At 52.1% G+C, this 12824-nt stretch overlaps 5 protein-coding genes across 5 annotated transcripts; 3 read left to right on the top strand and 2 right to left on the bottom strand.

The window, feature by feature from the left end:
* Positions 1-2453: 2453 nt before the first annotated feature.
* On the bottom strand, positions 2454-3422 carry NEUTE1DRAFT_101062 (uncharacterized protein; the record flags this gene model as incomplete). Its single annotated transcript, XM_009852944.1, has 2 exons — positions 2454-2816; positions 2877-3422. The coding sequence occupies 2 exons, from the start codon at positions 3420-3422 to the stop codon at positions 2454-2456; spliced, it is 909 nt and encodes a 302-aa protein (XP_009851246.1).
* Positions 3423-3842: 420 nt separating this feature from the next.
* Positions 3843-4846, top strand: NEUTE1DRAFT_63814 (NADH:ubiquinone oxidoreductase 18.4kD subunit; the record flags this gene model as incomplete). Its single annotated transcript, XM_009852945.1, has 3 exons — positions 3843-4226; positions 4349-4516; positions 4581-4846. 3 exons carry the CDS (start codon positions 3960-3962, stop codon positions 4641-4643), a joined length of 498 nt encoding a protein of 165 aa, XP_009851247.1.
* A 1132-nt stretch (positions 4847-5978) lies between these two features.
* NEUTE1DRAFT_122474 (uncharacterized protein) lies at positions 5979-6573 on the bottom strand (the record flags this gene model as incomplete). Its single annotated transcript, XM_009852946.1, has 3 exons — positions 5979-6152; positions 6356-6412; positions 6463-6573. 3 exons carry the CDS (start codon positions 6571-6573, stop codon positions 5979-5981), a joined length of 342 nt encoding a protein of 113 aa, XP_009851248.1.
* A 1093-nt stretch (positions 6574-7666) lies between these two features.
* Positions 7667-10583, top strand: NEUTE1DRAFT_41277 (uncharacterized protein; the record flags this gene model as incomplete). Its single annotated transcript, XM_009851940.1, has 2 exons — positions 7667-9431; positions 9484-10583. The coding sequence occupies 2 exons, from the start codon at positions 7667-7669 to the stop codon at positions 10581-10583; spliced, it is 2865 nt and encodes a 954-aa protein (XP_009850242.1).
* A 762-nt stretch (positions 10584-11345) lies between these two features.
* On the top strand, positions 11346-12683 carry NEUTE1DRAFT_82502 (uncharacterized protein; the record flags this gene model as incomplete). Its single annotated transcript, XM_009852947.1, has 3 exons — positions 11346-11437; positions 11550-11871; positions 12073-12683. The coding sequence occupies 3 exons, from the start codon at positions 11346-11348 to the stop codon at positions 12496-12498; spliced, it is 840 nt and encodes a 279-aa protein (XP_009851249.1).
* Between the last annotated feature and the right edge of the window lie 141 nt (positions 12684-12824).

The raw sequence follows: 12824 nt of genomic DNA on the forward strand, positions 1-12824 counted from the left end.
GTAAGACGACGTATTACTTCTGGTTTTCTTGAGGGAATGTTTTGGATGAGGGGCAGCTTCGCGACATAACTTCCCGAGCTACGGGTACCTCTACGTAGCCCTCCCTGGCTCACTGGGTGCCACTTGATCACGTCGACCATTGAGGTTTCACCCTATAGCTTCAAGTTTTCCGCATGCGGTAAGGAGCTGTAGCATTCAGCGACACGTTTACATGGTAGTACTCCGGTCCAAGGCTTGAGCAGCGGCAATTGCAGAGCTGTGATCAATGTATGTACAGTTATCCAGGTTGCAGATTCAGCTTACGGATGGTCCGATCGTCCTCAGCTGAGAGATCATATATGGGTAACAGGATACCTTGCTGAACGGAGCAGAGAGCCTTAACATCTTCTGGTAACGATCTCTTGGGTATCCTTGAGAGAACAGCCAGAGTGAGAGTTGGTCAGTAGATAGAGAGTGAAAATACCCTTTCTGGTTGGCATGCATGTTTGTCACAGTTACCTTGGCTCCTTGGGACCCACGAACCCCGCCAGCCCACCGTCCGGTCAACTCGTTAGGAGTTGTTCACTGACATTAACTTGAGGAGTGCCTATCAGATGATGAGAGCGCAAAGTCCTGAATGGATCGAATTTACATTATGAGATGAAAAGTATGTTCGGAGTTCCAATAGTCCTGGATACTGGTTGACACCTCATTAAGATATATGCAACGCACCCTACTATCGACCCTATAAAAGCCATCAGGGGCAACTCCAGGACGCACAATGAAGTGTTCCCTCCTCTTGCACTACCTTATCACTTTCAACCCACACGTCACATTTCGAAATTTCGTAATATGTGACGGGAGAGCCGCACATCTCAAGAAATAGATGTAGAGTGAGATCCGAGCAGACACTTTGTCACACACGTCAACTGCCAGAGTGATAATTCCTCGCAACTCTTTCACTACGGGACTGTCTTGCAGCTGAATCATCAATGGGCATTGTTGTCGTTGTCCTTTGATTCTTACGTGTAATCTTTTTTTTTCTCATTGTAAACCTCGCTATGGTCTCACTGGCTATTTGCGTCGCTCAGTTGGATCTGTTCCGTTTGGACACTGATGCTCCTACATTAACTTGATTAATCATAGTCCTCGAAAAGAGAAATGATTGCTCTGCCAAGAGGAAAAAACATGCTGTTGACAACCTGTCTTACATGCCTGTAGTATCATCAAACATGGTCAGTTTGTATATAGTAAGTGGACGAGAGCAGTTGAGATGTTACTCAGAAGGTTGCCATAGTCCTACTCTTACCTTTTCCAGCTCTCTTTACATTCTATATGCCTTATCAAACCACAAACAAATCGCAAACTGCCAAAGTCACACACGCATTATGCGGAATATAGCACAAGCGCGTAACAGCGGTAGACCTAACACAGAAACGCCGGATACTAGTACTATGTCTAGGTTGTAAGTCTAGTCTAGTTATCGTATATGTCATCGCATTTCACCAGTCTATGACACGGCCACCTGGATAATAGAAGCCATGTGACAAAGACTGAGCAATTCCACTACCCTGTGGGCTGTGCTTCCGCTTAGGTGCAAGACTATGTTGTAGCGGAAGAGATCATATGAGGTGAAGTAGGACTAATAGACTGCCTTGAGCTGCGTGGTTGCTCCCGAGACCTTCAGCCGCCATGATCAGTTTGTCCGGGATGGTACTGATGAAAACCAACACGGGACGGATGTCACCCGTCAAAAGCCAATATTGCGGTTGCTTGTGATTTTGGGTATTGATGTTCCTTGCGGTTCGGCGGTAAAAGCAATCTAGTCTGCATGCAACCTGTTCTTCCCCAGCCCTAGCAGAAGATGACACCCATGTTTGTTATCAACAAGTCATCATCTATTGAAAGTCTTGGCTGGATATGAGCTTCAACAGTGACCGGCCTAGAAGGCGACGGCGGGTAAGTGTACCTCGGCGCCGCGGGGATCGGGTCCAAGAGAACAGTTCCATACCCCTTAAGCTGCCTGACAGCATGCAAACTCATCACACTTCCACCCCCTCTAACGGCCCATCAGTAAACAGGCCATATGCCTATATCTCTGAGGATTTACGATGCGATCCATCACATCGAAGGCCTTAAAATGTCTAAAGAGACCGAAGACCGCATGTTGCGCGATGCCGTACCAGATGTACACTCTAGTCCTTGCACCACCAGAACAAGCGACGGTTAACAACGGAGGACATCGAGATACCCCGTTTGCAGCACGAGTTAAAAACTTTAGCTCTACACTGGCGTGGACGACATGGGCACATATATCCCGGTCCTCCGTAGGCACCATGGCACTCATAGATGCTTGAGCCTCTCCCCAGCAGGGAAAACAATGACCTATGATCGTGAAGCTTATAAGCACTGCGGCCAATTTTAGAACAGCGGAACACACGATCGGGACTAAAATGGATGCCGAACCATCAACACTACTTCCGCGACTTGCGGGGGCAGTCAGCAGCTCGATGACCGTTCTGTCCACATGTGTGGCAGGCGCCGGTGAAAGCCTGCCGGTGAACGCCTTGTGGCTGGCCACCCGATCCAGATATCGTGGCAGGACGGTTGGGATTCACCTCCCTCTTCCGTCGGCCAAGCGCAAACTGTGCTGCCTTCTTGCGCTCCTCGCTTCTCTTGTCAGAGAACGAGGATCCCGGCCTTGCCCGCTTCTGTCCCCTGGGATTAACACCCTTTTGTTGGCCTCGATCTGCCTGCTTGTTGGAGTCGGAAGATGCTTCACCCTCAGAGCGGTCGTCATCGGAGTCTGAGCCTGAGCTATCACTATTACTATCACTCTCGTCGTCATCATCGCTGTCGCCGTCTTCGTTCTTCTTCTTCTCCCCCTACATAGTCACGTTAGCGCGTGGAACCAAAGAATGCTGCTCTATAAACAAACATGCCTTTTTCTTCATGTTGAATTGGCGGAAGCGGGCGGCGGTGGGAACAGCGGCAGGAGCGTCATCGTCATCACTCATATTGCCTGAGTAATCAATCTGCGCAAATCCAACTTGAACAACATTCAGCACTGGGCGAGCCCCGGCCTTCGGGGCGAGGGAAGCACCAGGTAAGACCCAATGGGAGTCACCAAGTTCTGCAGCACGCTTTTCAATGGCAGCTTGTCGCTTCTTCTCTTCTTCTTCCAGCGCGGCCTGGATGGCCTTTTGGTCAAACAATGCCTGGTCGGCCTCCGGATTGGGTGTGCTCGTTTTCGATGTATGGGAATGCTTCCGGCGCTTGGAGGGACCCTCGTCCTCTGTCTTCGGGGTGCTGGGCTTCTCGGTTGGTGACGCAGTAGCAGCAGTAGCAGCAGCTCTCTGCATGAACTTCATCGTCATCAAGCGAGAAGACATAGTCTTTTGCGTCTGTGGCGCCGCCATGGTTGGCAGGTTCGTGGGAGCCATCGTGAGTACGTTGAATAGGCGCGCGGTAGCGTTAACGACTGGAAGATGTTATCGTCAATGGTCTTGTAATTTGAATCAATAGTTTGAGCCACTCCTTAATCGGCGCCCGGTAATGCGAGGAGGAGTTGGCACAGCGATAAAGATTTAGCGCGTGGTCGTTGTGATGATGTCGCACGTCCCAAGAAAAATGGTTGACATTTGACAAGAGACAAAAATTCCAATTCGAAGTCGTCAAGGTGGGACTATGGTACTCCCTAGACTACCTAGTTCCACAGCCCAGGGACCTACGGCCATTTGAGCCCCACTTTGAATGCCAGCTCGAGTCGGAGTCTGTGCACGAGCCAAAGGATCCAACCTTAGCTTTGAGCCGCACACCCCCATCCCGATAATCCATCTCAGCTGCCGACAACAGCATTGACCCACTGGGGAAGCTCAACTTCATCATACGTACCTGGTCCAGCTCTCGGCCGGTGCCCGCAGCGACTGACTCGAGACACTCCCGTCTCCATCCACAACCTCCTCCACCGAACATCCACCATGTACCCTTCAAGATTGCGGGTGGCCCATCAGCTGTCGCGCCAATGCGCGCGCTCATTCACCACTTCTGGCCATCAATTGTATTCGTCGTCGACCGTTCCGGCGCCTGAGAAGAGTGAACAGAAGACTGTCGAAGTTACGCCGACAGGACCGGCCGCCGTCGTGAAGCAGGCTCCCAACCGCGCGGAGGTCTGGTCCCGGAGTCAGAAGCCCCGCTCCGAGGCCATGACCGGCCCCCGTTTCGAGCAGACTAACTTTGATCTCCAGGTGAGCTACGGCCTGCGTCCAGGAACGAACATTTACGCAATCGCAATTCGCACCCAAGATTCCGGACAAGACAGGATACATCAACGTTTGGGTCTTTTGCTAACTCCAGTTGCAAATTACAGCCTCAACCATGGGCCGCCATAGAGCTTATCCACAAGCAGCCTGTCAAGTGGGTGCATGAGCGTATCGTGGCATGCGATGGCGGTGGTGGCCCTGCTGGTCACCCCAAGATTTACATCAACACCGACAAGCCTGAGATTGCCACCTGCAACTACTGTGGACTTCCTTTCGTAAGTTTACAACAGGCTGTGATAGTCTGGGTACGGACTCACAACTAATGTCGTGATATTGCAGGCAAATGAACACAACCGTAAACACCTCGAGTCCCTCCCCCAGACCTCCTACCCCCTTCAATAAAGGAGAGCGAGCCAGCCGCAGTCGGATTGACGTCGAGTGTGAAAATGTACCACGGTACCAGTCCGTGATGAAGGTCAAACAGGGACCTGTACATATAGAACTGAATAATGACGGAATGGAATTTTAATCGCTTCAAGGGGCACAAAGTAAGCCCGTACTGATTCGATTTGCTAGACAGCTACAATGCAATCTCATGAGCCGGTACGCGCATTCTGTCAATTTGTCGAGGAAGTTCGATTATAGGCCTGATTTACAACCTCTCCAGCGAACATGGACACCCCCGTCGGAACACGCGCACACTGTTCATGCAACATATCCACTACGACCGTATTCCTCCGCCTATCTGTATCTTGCCGGAGCTGAAGCTGTTTGAACGTTTGAAGAACAGCTGAGGTTTGGAAAACAGCCAAAGGGACGAGAAAAGAGATGCCGTCACATACTTGGACGACGTCCATTCCGCTGTGGCTGCAACGGACTTTCACCCCCAAAAATCCCTTAACTCCCCGGTTCATCCTGAATTACTGAACTCTAACCTTCAGGAGCTTTATGGTATGAATAGCCTACACAAGGGATCGGTAGATATTCAAGCCACCCACGTAGGTGTCATTTAGAAAATCGGTTCGCGTGACGGATGAAGAGTGCAGCGTGAGTCTAATGCCAGCAAACATCTGATTTCTATCTGGTCCTCAGCTCGTTCTAGTTGCATATTGACATTATCTCCATATCAACAGTTCATTTGCAACAGCATGTGAGATGGACAGGGTTTACTTGCGACTTTGTGAGCTGCAAGAGCTTTATTGCATAGTACAGCTCTTTTCAGTTTTGGAGGCTTTGGCCACCGAGAGGGCAGTGCAACGACCCGGGTATCACCGAGCGAGCGTCAAGGTGCCCGCTAGTTGTTGCTAAAAATATCATCGGCCCCGAAGGACCGGGAGTCATGGTTGGGACACTACATTTGTGGTGTACTTCCAATTGACACCCATCGGCCCCGTTGGGCTTGACCAGGCAAGGACCTGATCTGTGCATTCAATCCGTCAAAAGCTCATCTTGGTACCACATCACCATTTCTGTACATCGCAGATCAGTTGCCAAGCGAGCTCCAACATCTTAAAACTCGGCTTCTTTAATGGTAATCCTCGTACTTATGTAAAGCAAAGTTCACAGCTTTCAATGGAGGGCACGTCGTTAGGTTGCAAATCACCATGGTGCTGCTCCCATCAATGTATTCATTTGAATATCCCGAGAACAATAAAGTTTCTCTATTGGGGGGTTAGAAGATCATCAAGTCCCTAAAACATGGCCGCATTCATCCGCCGCTCCCACCTCGATGTTACTCTATCCTGATAGTGTTTCATGGCGCACTATGTATTCCACCGTCCATTGACCATGTTTTGCAACTTTGTTCTTATCCACCACAGCCGGCTCGGTTGCCGTGAGAAAAGTCAGGTCCTTGTCAAGGCAATCGAAGTACGATATGAACACCGCAGTGGCGGATGTATTGAGAAGGCTCTGGGGTATGGAGGTTAGTTTAGACAAAGCCAAGGCTGTGCGGCTTGAACGGCCCAGCCTATCTACGGATCTATGTACATACGCTCTTCACGTCTTTGGAATCTCAAATAGATTTAGGCTCAAGGTCCGTTCCCGTCTCCGCCTTTGTTTCCAACACAAAGTTCAATGGTAATCTCCGTCCTGCATCCAATGCCCATACTCACGGCATCGATATCAGTCGGCTCTTCCGACATTGTTCTGCCCAGCCTTCGATCAGCAAGCTGAACTGTCATGGCGCCTTGATAACCTTGGCCTGCGAATGTGATGTTACCCACATCCAATCGCTTGATAATATCGAAGGAGTCGGAAAGAGGGCTTCAGCATGCGGAACACAGCCCCGCGAGGAGACCCTAGGATGGCCCAGGGTGGCAGAAAGTGGCATTTTGATGGCCCCCCGTCCCCTGCTTTCGTCCGATCCGTTGGATCCGCCCAGCTGCACCTTGCGGGGGGTGGAGGCCATTCAGCACCAACGGCCTGCCGTGTTGCGGATCCTTGGAATTTTAGGTGCCTGGAACCGATGAACCTTGAACCCTTTTCATCTCATTCCTTTTTGTGCCCCGTCCCTTGCTCCACAGCTGCCCGCTCCAAGCTCTGACATCAAACTCGGAGCTTTTGGTGAGCTCCAAACAGCTAGCTGTGCGCACCAAGAGAACCCCTCTGGGAGACTGAAACCCCGTCACAGTGTCCCATTGTGATCTTGTGCAAGCCAACATTTGAATGTCAAGGCGCCAGGGCTTCTCGCTGTCTCCTCACGTTGCATTACCACTATTCCTACTACCTACCTCTTCGCATACCCTGCTCCGTCCTCGTAGGGCGTTGGAGACCCGGACACGGCGATCTTGACGTTACCTCGCGGAGGACGCCACTCCCCATTCCCGTTTCGTTCCAACAAGAGTAGAGTGTTCGCTGCGGTTGGTTGCCGTACTGCTTCTGCTGCTGTCATCTGTGTGCGTGGAATCGGACGCTTGTGGTTTTACATGCGTTTTTTGTGTCGTGGGCTTCTATCATCCCCCTACCCGTACGTACGCAGTGCATCTGCGTCCCTGTGAGGCCAGCACTGTCCCTCACGCCCACCCGGAGGGGATCTCTCAAACAATTCAGGCTATCTGACGACCCAGTACAAGTGAAAGCGCTCTGGGAATAACAGAACCAGTTCAGTTTGTCGTCAACGGTGCTTCTTTCAGACCAAGCCTGGTTCCATCCATCCCAGCTTACCCGCTTAAATCCAAGGCCTGTCAGCACCCGTCTGGGGTTATCTGCTGCTATCAGATCTATTACTGGAACCCAGCAGCGCAACAGCAGAGAGGAGGAAGACACTGCCTCTGTCACCACACACCATCACCACCACCGCCACCACCACCCCCCGCGCATCCGGCAGCCCACGTTTTCTGTCCAGGTAACGGGGTCCGGCTCTTTGATCGTCGCCAGCACAACACCGCCCTCTCTTTTTTCCTTTCATCTCGACTCCCCCGATAATGCCGTTCTATCGGTCTTCTAAGCACAACCGATCTCAACACAACCTGTTGGGGTCATCGATTGCTGAAGACCCTTCGCAGGCAACATCCTCCGTTCAATCAGGCGCGAGCCTGGGCCCGGGCGCTGCAAACCCCCCTTCAGCCTTGCCAAACTCGGCCTTCAGCTCTGGCTCCAACGAATCTTTTCAGATCGATAACGGCGCCGGAAGACTGAACCTCGTACAGGCCTCACAGTCGCAGCCGTCGCGCTTGGTGAATATTTACAACAATTCTGCCAGCGGCCCCTCTCATCCCTCTGATCCTGTTCCACAATTGCAACATTCTAACACGGTAACTGGTGTCGTTGAGTCTCGCCAGAGAGACCACGACTTCGCAGATCAAGTGGCCCGGTCGCACTCCCATCACTTCCCCCAAATTTCACCAACCCAGGCCCAACAGCAGCAGCAGCAGCAGCAACAACAACAACAGCAACCCTCTCCGGCCACGCCTCAACAGCACCACCATCTTCAAATTCAACAGCAGGCGCAGTCAAGTCTTGGATCAAACTCGGTTGATAATCTACCAGACACAGCTTCCATCCATAATTCCCCATTCTCCGGCCAGGGACAAGGCCAAGCGTTTGTTGCAAACCAGCAGCCGCCCCCACCCCCGCCCAAGACAAAGCAGTCCACGCGCAGACTGATCAAAAACATATTGAGTGGCTCGTCCTCGCATCGTAACCAAGATTCTCAATCTGGACAAAGTTCGTGGAGCGATCCTTCAGGTATTGTTCGCAGATCGTCAAAGCGTATAAGCCAGCCGCCTCCTCCTCCCGCCATCCGCACAGGTGTATCTCAGGTTTCGCTTGGCCATCCTCCCGACTGGCAAGCCCAATATCCTTCATCGCAGCCTTCGCCTCTCCAAACGGCAGAGTATCGAGACTCGTATCTTGTTGCGGGACAAGAAAGAGACCTGCATCTCCAGAACCCGCAAGACCAATACAACCCCACTATTCGACCGGTCCCTCCTGAGAAAGACGTCTCGCCTTATTCAGTTGGGGAAAGCGGGTACCATCAACAGCAAGCCCATTCGCAACTGCAGGTTAAGATCCCTCCAGATCTCCAGCAACAACAATTCAATCAGGCTGGGTTTGAGGCCGCACTGCAACAACAGCACCAGCAACAGCACCAGCAGGTGACCACCCAGGACCCATACCAGACCTCGTCGCAAGTGCAATACCAGGCGAGCACACATTCTGCAATCTCGGGCCATCTTGGCAATCCTCAGCATCAGAATCCTGAGACGGTATCGCAGCTTTCGCGCGAATCGCCAACCATCGATTCGGACCAGCGCTTAGCGACAAACGTTCAATCGTCTCTACAGGCTTCCGACGAGAGCAGTTACACGCCCCAATCCCAGGATATTCCCCTGCGTCAGAATCCACTCCCCGCGCAGGCTGCAGCCCAATCCCAAGGCAAGACCCCGCAACAGCAAGTCATGGCCCCACAACCCGGCGGACGCCGGTCCCAGGATACCACCGATAAGGCGACCGGGATTCGCGAGGTACAACCACCCCCTGGCCCCCCGCCAAGCTATCGCCAAAGTCAACAGCCCAGCATGAACAACTTGTCTCAATCCTCCAACGCAGGCGGTCAAAGCTCTAGCAGCCATCGCCAGGGAGACAGACAAGGCTTCGATGGATCGGGAGAAGTCCAAGGGCGTAACAGCCCCCAGCCGGCGTCCGAACGTGCTGCGGAGGACCAAGAAAAGACATTGAAAGAGCTGCGTGTGTAGAACCCCCGGTCCCCGTTCTGCCTCGTGAATTGCAAACTAACCAGGCGATTTCTATGACGCAGTGACGAAGTACAAGAACGTCAAGAGACTGTACTTTGACGGCAAGAAAGAAATCGAACAGCTGGGCAACCAAGTTGAGCAGCTCCAAAATGCAATCGCCAACCAGCGCATATCGCAAAGCCGAACATCGTTGGACGACAGCGAGTACACGACGCGGTTTAATCGCTTGCAGGGTGCCATCACAAACCTTGCCTTCAATATCAGGAAGGAATGGAAAACATTACCAAAGTGGTTGGACCCATACGTGACCGCCAATGCGCTGAAGACGGGCAAACAAGAAATGACCGCCGTCGGTCGCGCAGTCATAACTCGTTGGGTGGTAGATGAGATCTTCAATCGCTGCTTTCACCCCGGCCTGGAAGCTGAGCTAAGCAAACAGCTTAGGACGATTGAGCAGAACATCAGACACTTTAGTTACACGTTGAACAGCCAGGAAGAATACGATGCGCTGACCAGCAAGGTTGTCAGCTGGAGAATGACCACACTGGAAGGACTTCAGGACGTTCTCAGGAGCGCCGAGGCTGACGATCATAAGACTAATTTCACCCGGCGCGCCACTAGCAATCTGACCGCTCACCTTTTCCAGCACCTTACGGAACCTGCGCCCGTTGGAGTCGACGGAAGTGTAGGCATGATTGTGGAGTTGGCGGTAGGGATTGCCAGCAACCTGCCCCTTGAGAGCCGCGATGTTGCCATCATCTATCCGTTGCCAGAGCAGCCAATTCAGACCAACCTCATGGAAGTCGAAAAGACGCCATTACCACCCCTGGAGTCGCGCCCGTCCGATGCCAGCGAGGAAGGGACCGCAGGTGACGGAGCCAAGGAGTCCTCCAAGGAGCGCCGCGGCGACAAGGCCAGATCCGGTATGTTAAACACCATTCATCACACCATAGGCGGGAGCAGCGCCAGCGGTCCACCCGGTAGCCGGAAGGGAAGTATTGCTGACAATTCGACGCTGCCGACAGCACAATCTGGGGCGGCTTCACAATCCAAGGATGCTGGAAGGGTTCGCTTTGCCGGGTCTTTTGGTGTGGAAGTTAGGGGTCGCCATGTTCTGATTAAAGCGCCAGTCTGGACTATTTGAGGCCTTGACGTGTCGATGATTTCCGCGCTTTTCTCATTCCTTTAAATCTTCTATCTACTCGTAATTGGCCATAAGTAGGGACGCATATACGGCACTATGTGTGCACGGAGAGAGACAAGTTGTTGAGAACCCGTTCTCCTGAATGTTTCTCAAGCTGTGAAAGTGGAACAGGGATGACTTGAGCAGACGGATGAGTGAACTCGGTTTGAAAGGGCAGTCATAGCCCCGTTGCGGGCAATGGCATGCAGATGCAAATGAAAATCGGGAATGGATTTATGTGACCTGCTTATGATGCTAGACTTCACATTTTGGGGATTTATCTAATATAACATGGGGTTGCTGGGGGGGTTCGCATTTCTTCAAGGGCAATGAACCACGGCATAGTCAATTCTCTTCTAATTCTCTTCTAAGCTCTCTGGGATGGGACATCCCGATCTACAGTACCTGTTATACTTGTGTGTGTCTGAGGGATTCATGTCGAAGTACATAGTACCTAACACTTTATCGATGCATAACTTATACAGCCTTCACCGCCTTCCGTTTAAGGTGGGGTTACCCCTCCATCCCCCAAATCGCAACTTTCCGCGCTTTCTGCCGCATCGCGAGGAGCAGTGCTGGAAGAAAGATTTGGCTTCGGAACGAGCAACTTAAATTTCACAAGAAGAGGAATACCACGAGTGGAACGAGTCCAAGCTCTTGTCGCGCGAAACCTTAGATATCTTCAATTGGCTCCTTCGATTACGAAATTCGAAGCCACCAACAATGTCCGCCGATAACACGACGCCCGTCACCACGACGGCGGGTGGTGAGAAGCCCGCTCACCTGGAACCCTCCAAGTTGGGCACGAAGGAGTAGTGAGTTCCTCCCCTTCCCTTTACCAACCAATCCTTTCAGTACCAGCACCAAACCTCCGTCCAACCTCCGATTCCCTGTCCTAACTAACCTCTCCCTTCCTCCCCTCTCCAGCTGGGACGCCCTCTACACACGCGAAATCTCCAACCACGCCTCCAACCCCTCCGACGAAGGAACGGTCTGGTTCGACGACTCGGACGCCGAGAACAAGATTGTGCAGTTCCTCGACGAGCAAGAACACGAGCTCTTTTCCGGTATCTTTTCGCGAGACGATGCGGCGATTATGGACTTGGGGTGTGGTAATGGCAGCCTGCTGTTCGCGCTGCACGATGACGGTTGGGAGGGAAGGCTGTGCGGTGTGGATTACTCGGAGCAGAGCGTGGAGTTGGCAAGGAGGGTGCTGAGGACGAGGGTTTTGGGAGAGGATGTGCCTGAGGTTGAGGAGGGAGAAGGGGAAAAACAGTCACCAGCAAAAGAGGAGGGCACACAACAAGAACAAGATGAAGAAGATGAAGAAGAAGAAGAAGAAGAAGAAGAAGAAGAAGAAGAAGAAGAAGAAGAAGAAGAAGAAGAAGAAGAAGAAGAAGAAGAAGAAGAAGAAGAAGAAGAAGAAGAAGAAGCGGACGTGGGAATCGAGTTCAAAGTCTGGGACGTCCTCAACGGCGACTTTTCCACTGTCCAAGCCCGCCCCCCATCTTCCCAACAACCCCTAGAAGGAGACAAAAACGCCGGCTGGGACCTAGTCCTAGACAAAGGCACCTTCGACGCCGTCTCGCTCTCCGACTCGCGAGACTCTCGAGGCCGGCGAATCTGCGAGAACTACGGCGCGCGCGTACTTCAGCTGTTGCGCCCCGGTGGGTTTTTCCTAGTGACCAGCTGCAACTGGACCGAGGAGGAGCTGAAGGGGTGGTTCGAGACGGACTTTGCCGAGGTTTATGACGGTACGGAGAAGAAAAAGTTGGGCCTGAGGCAGGTAGGTAGGATTGAGTACCCTAGTTTTAGTTTTGGGGGTGTCAAGGGGCAGACGATCAGCACGCTTTGTTTTCAGAAAAGGGATATTTAAGGGGTTGAGAGGTGTGGTGGCCAAGTTGCGGAGAAAACGGGCGAGGATAATATGTAATGGGTTCAAGAGGCGATTTGTGAAATGCTCAAAAACCATGTGCGGGAAGGATGTCTGGTTGATGGAGTACCACGTCTTGATGCACATATTTGGAAAGACTACAAATGACTTCGCATCGGGGTTTCTACGACGTCCACGAATTACGGATTGTTACGTGATGTCCGTCTGTGTGCTCACTTTATCTGTGATCGCTGATTATTATTATCTCTTGTACCAATATTTCTCATATTGGCATGCCTGCTCCTACAGGCATCTCGGGTCGTAGTTGC

The sequence above is a fragment of the Neurospora tetrasperma genome (genome assembly GCF_000213175.1).
Source record: "Neurospora tetrasperma FGSC 2508 unplaced genomic scaffold NEUTE1scaffold_3, whole genome shotgun sequence".
Classification (NCBI taxonomy): Eukaryota; Fungi; Ascomycota; class Sordariomycetes; order Sordariales; family Sordariaceae; genus Neurospora; species Neurospora tetrasperma.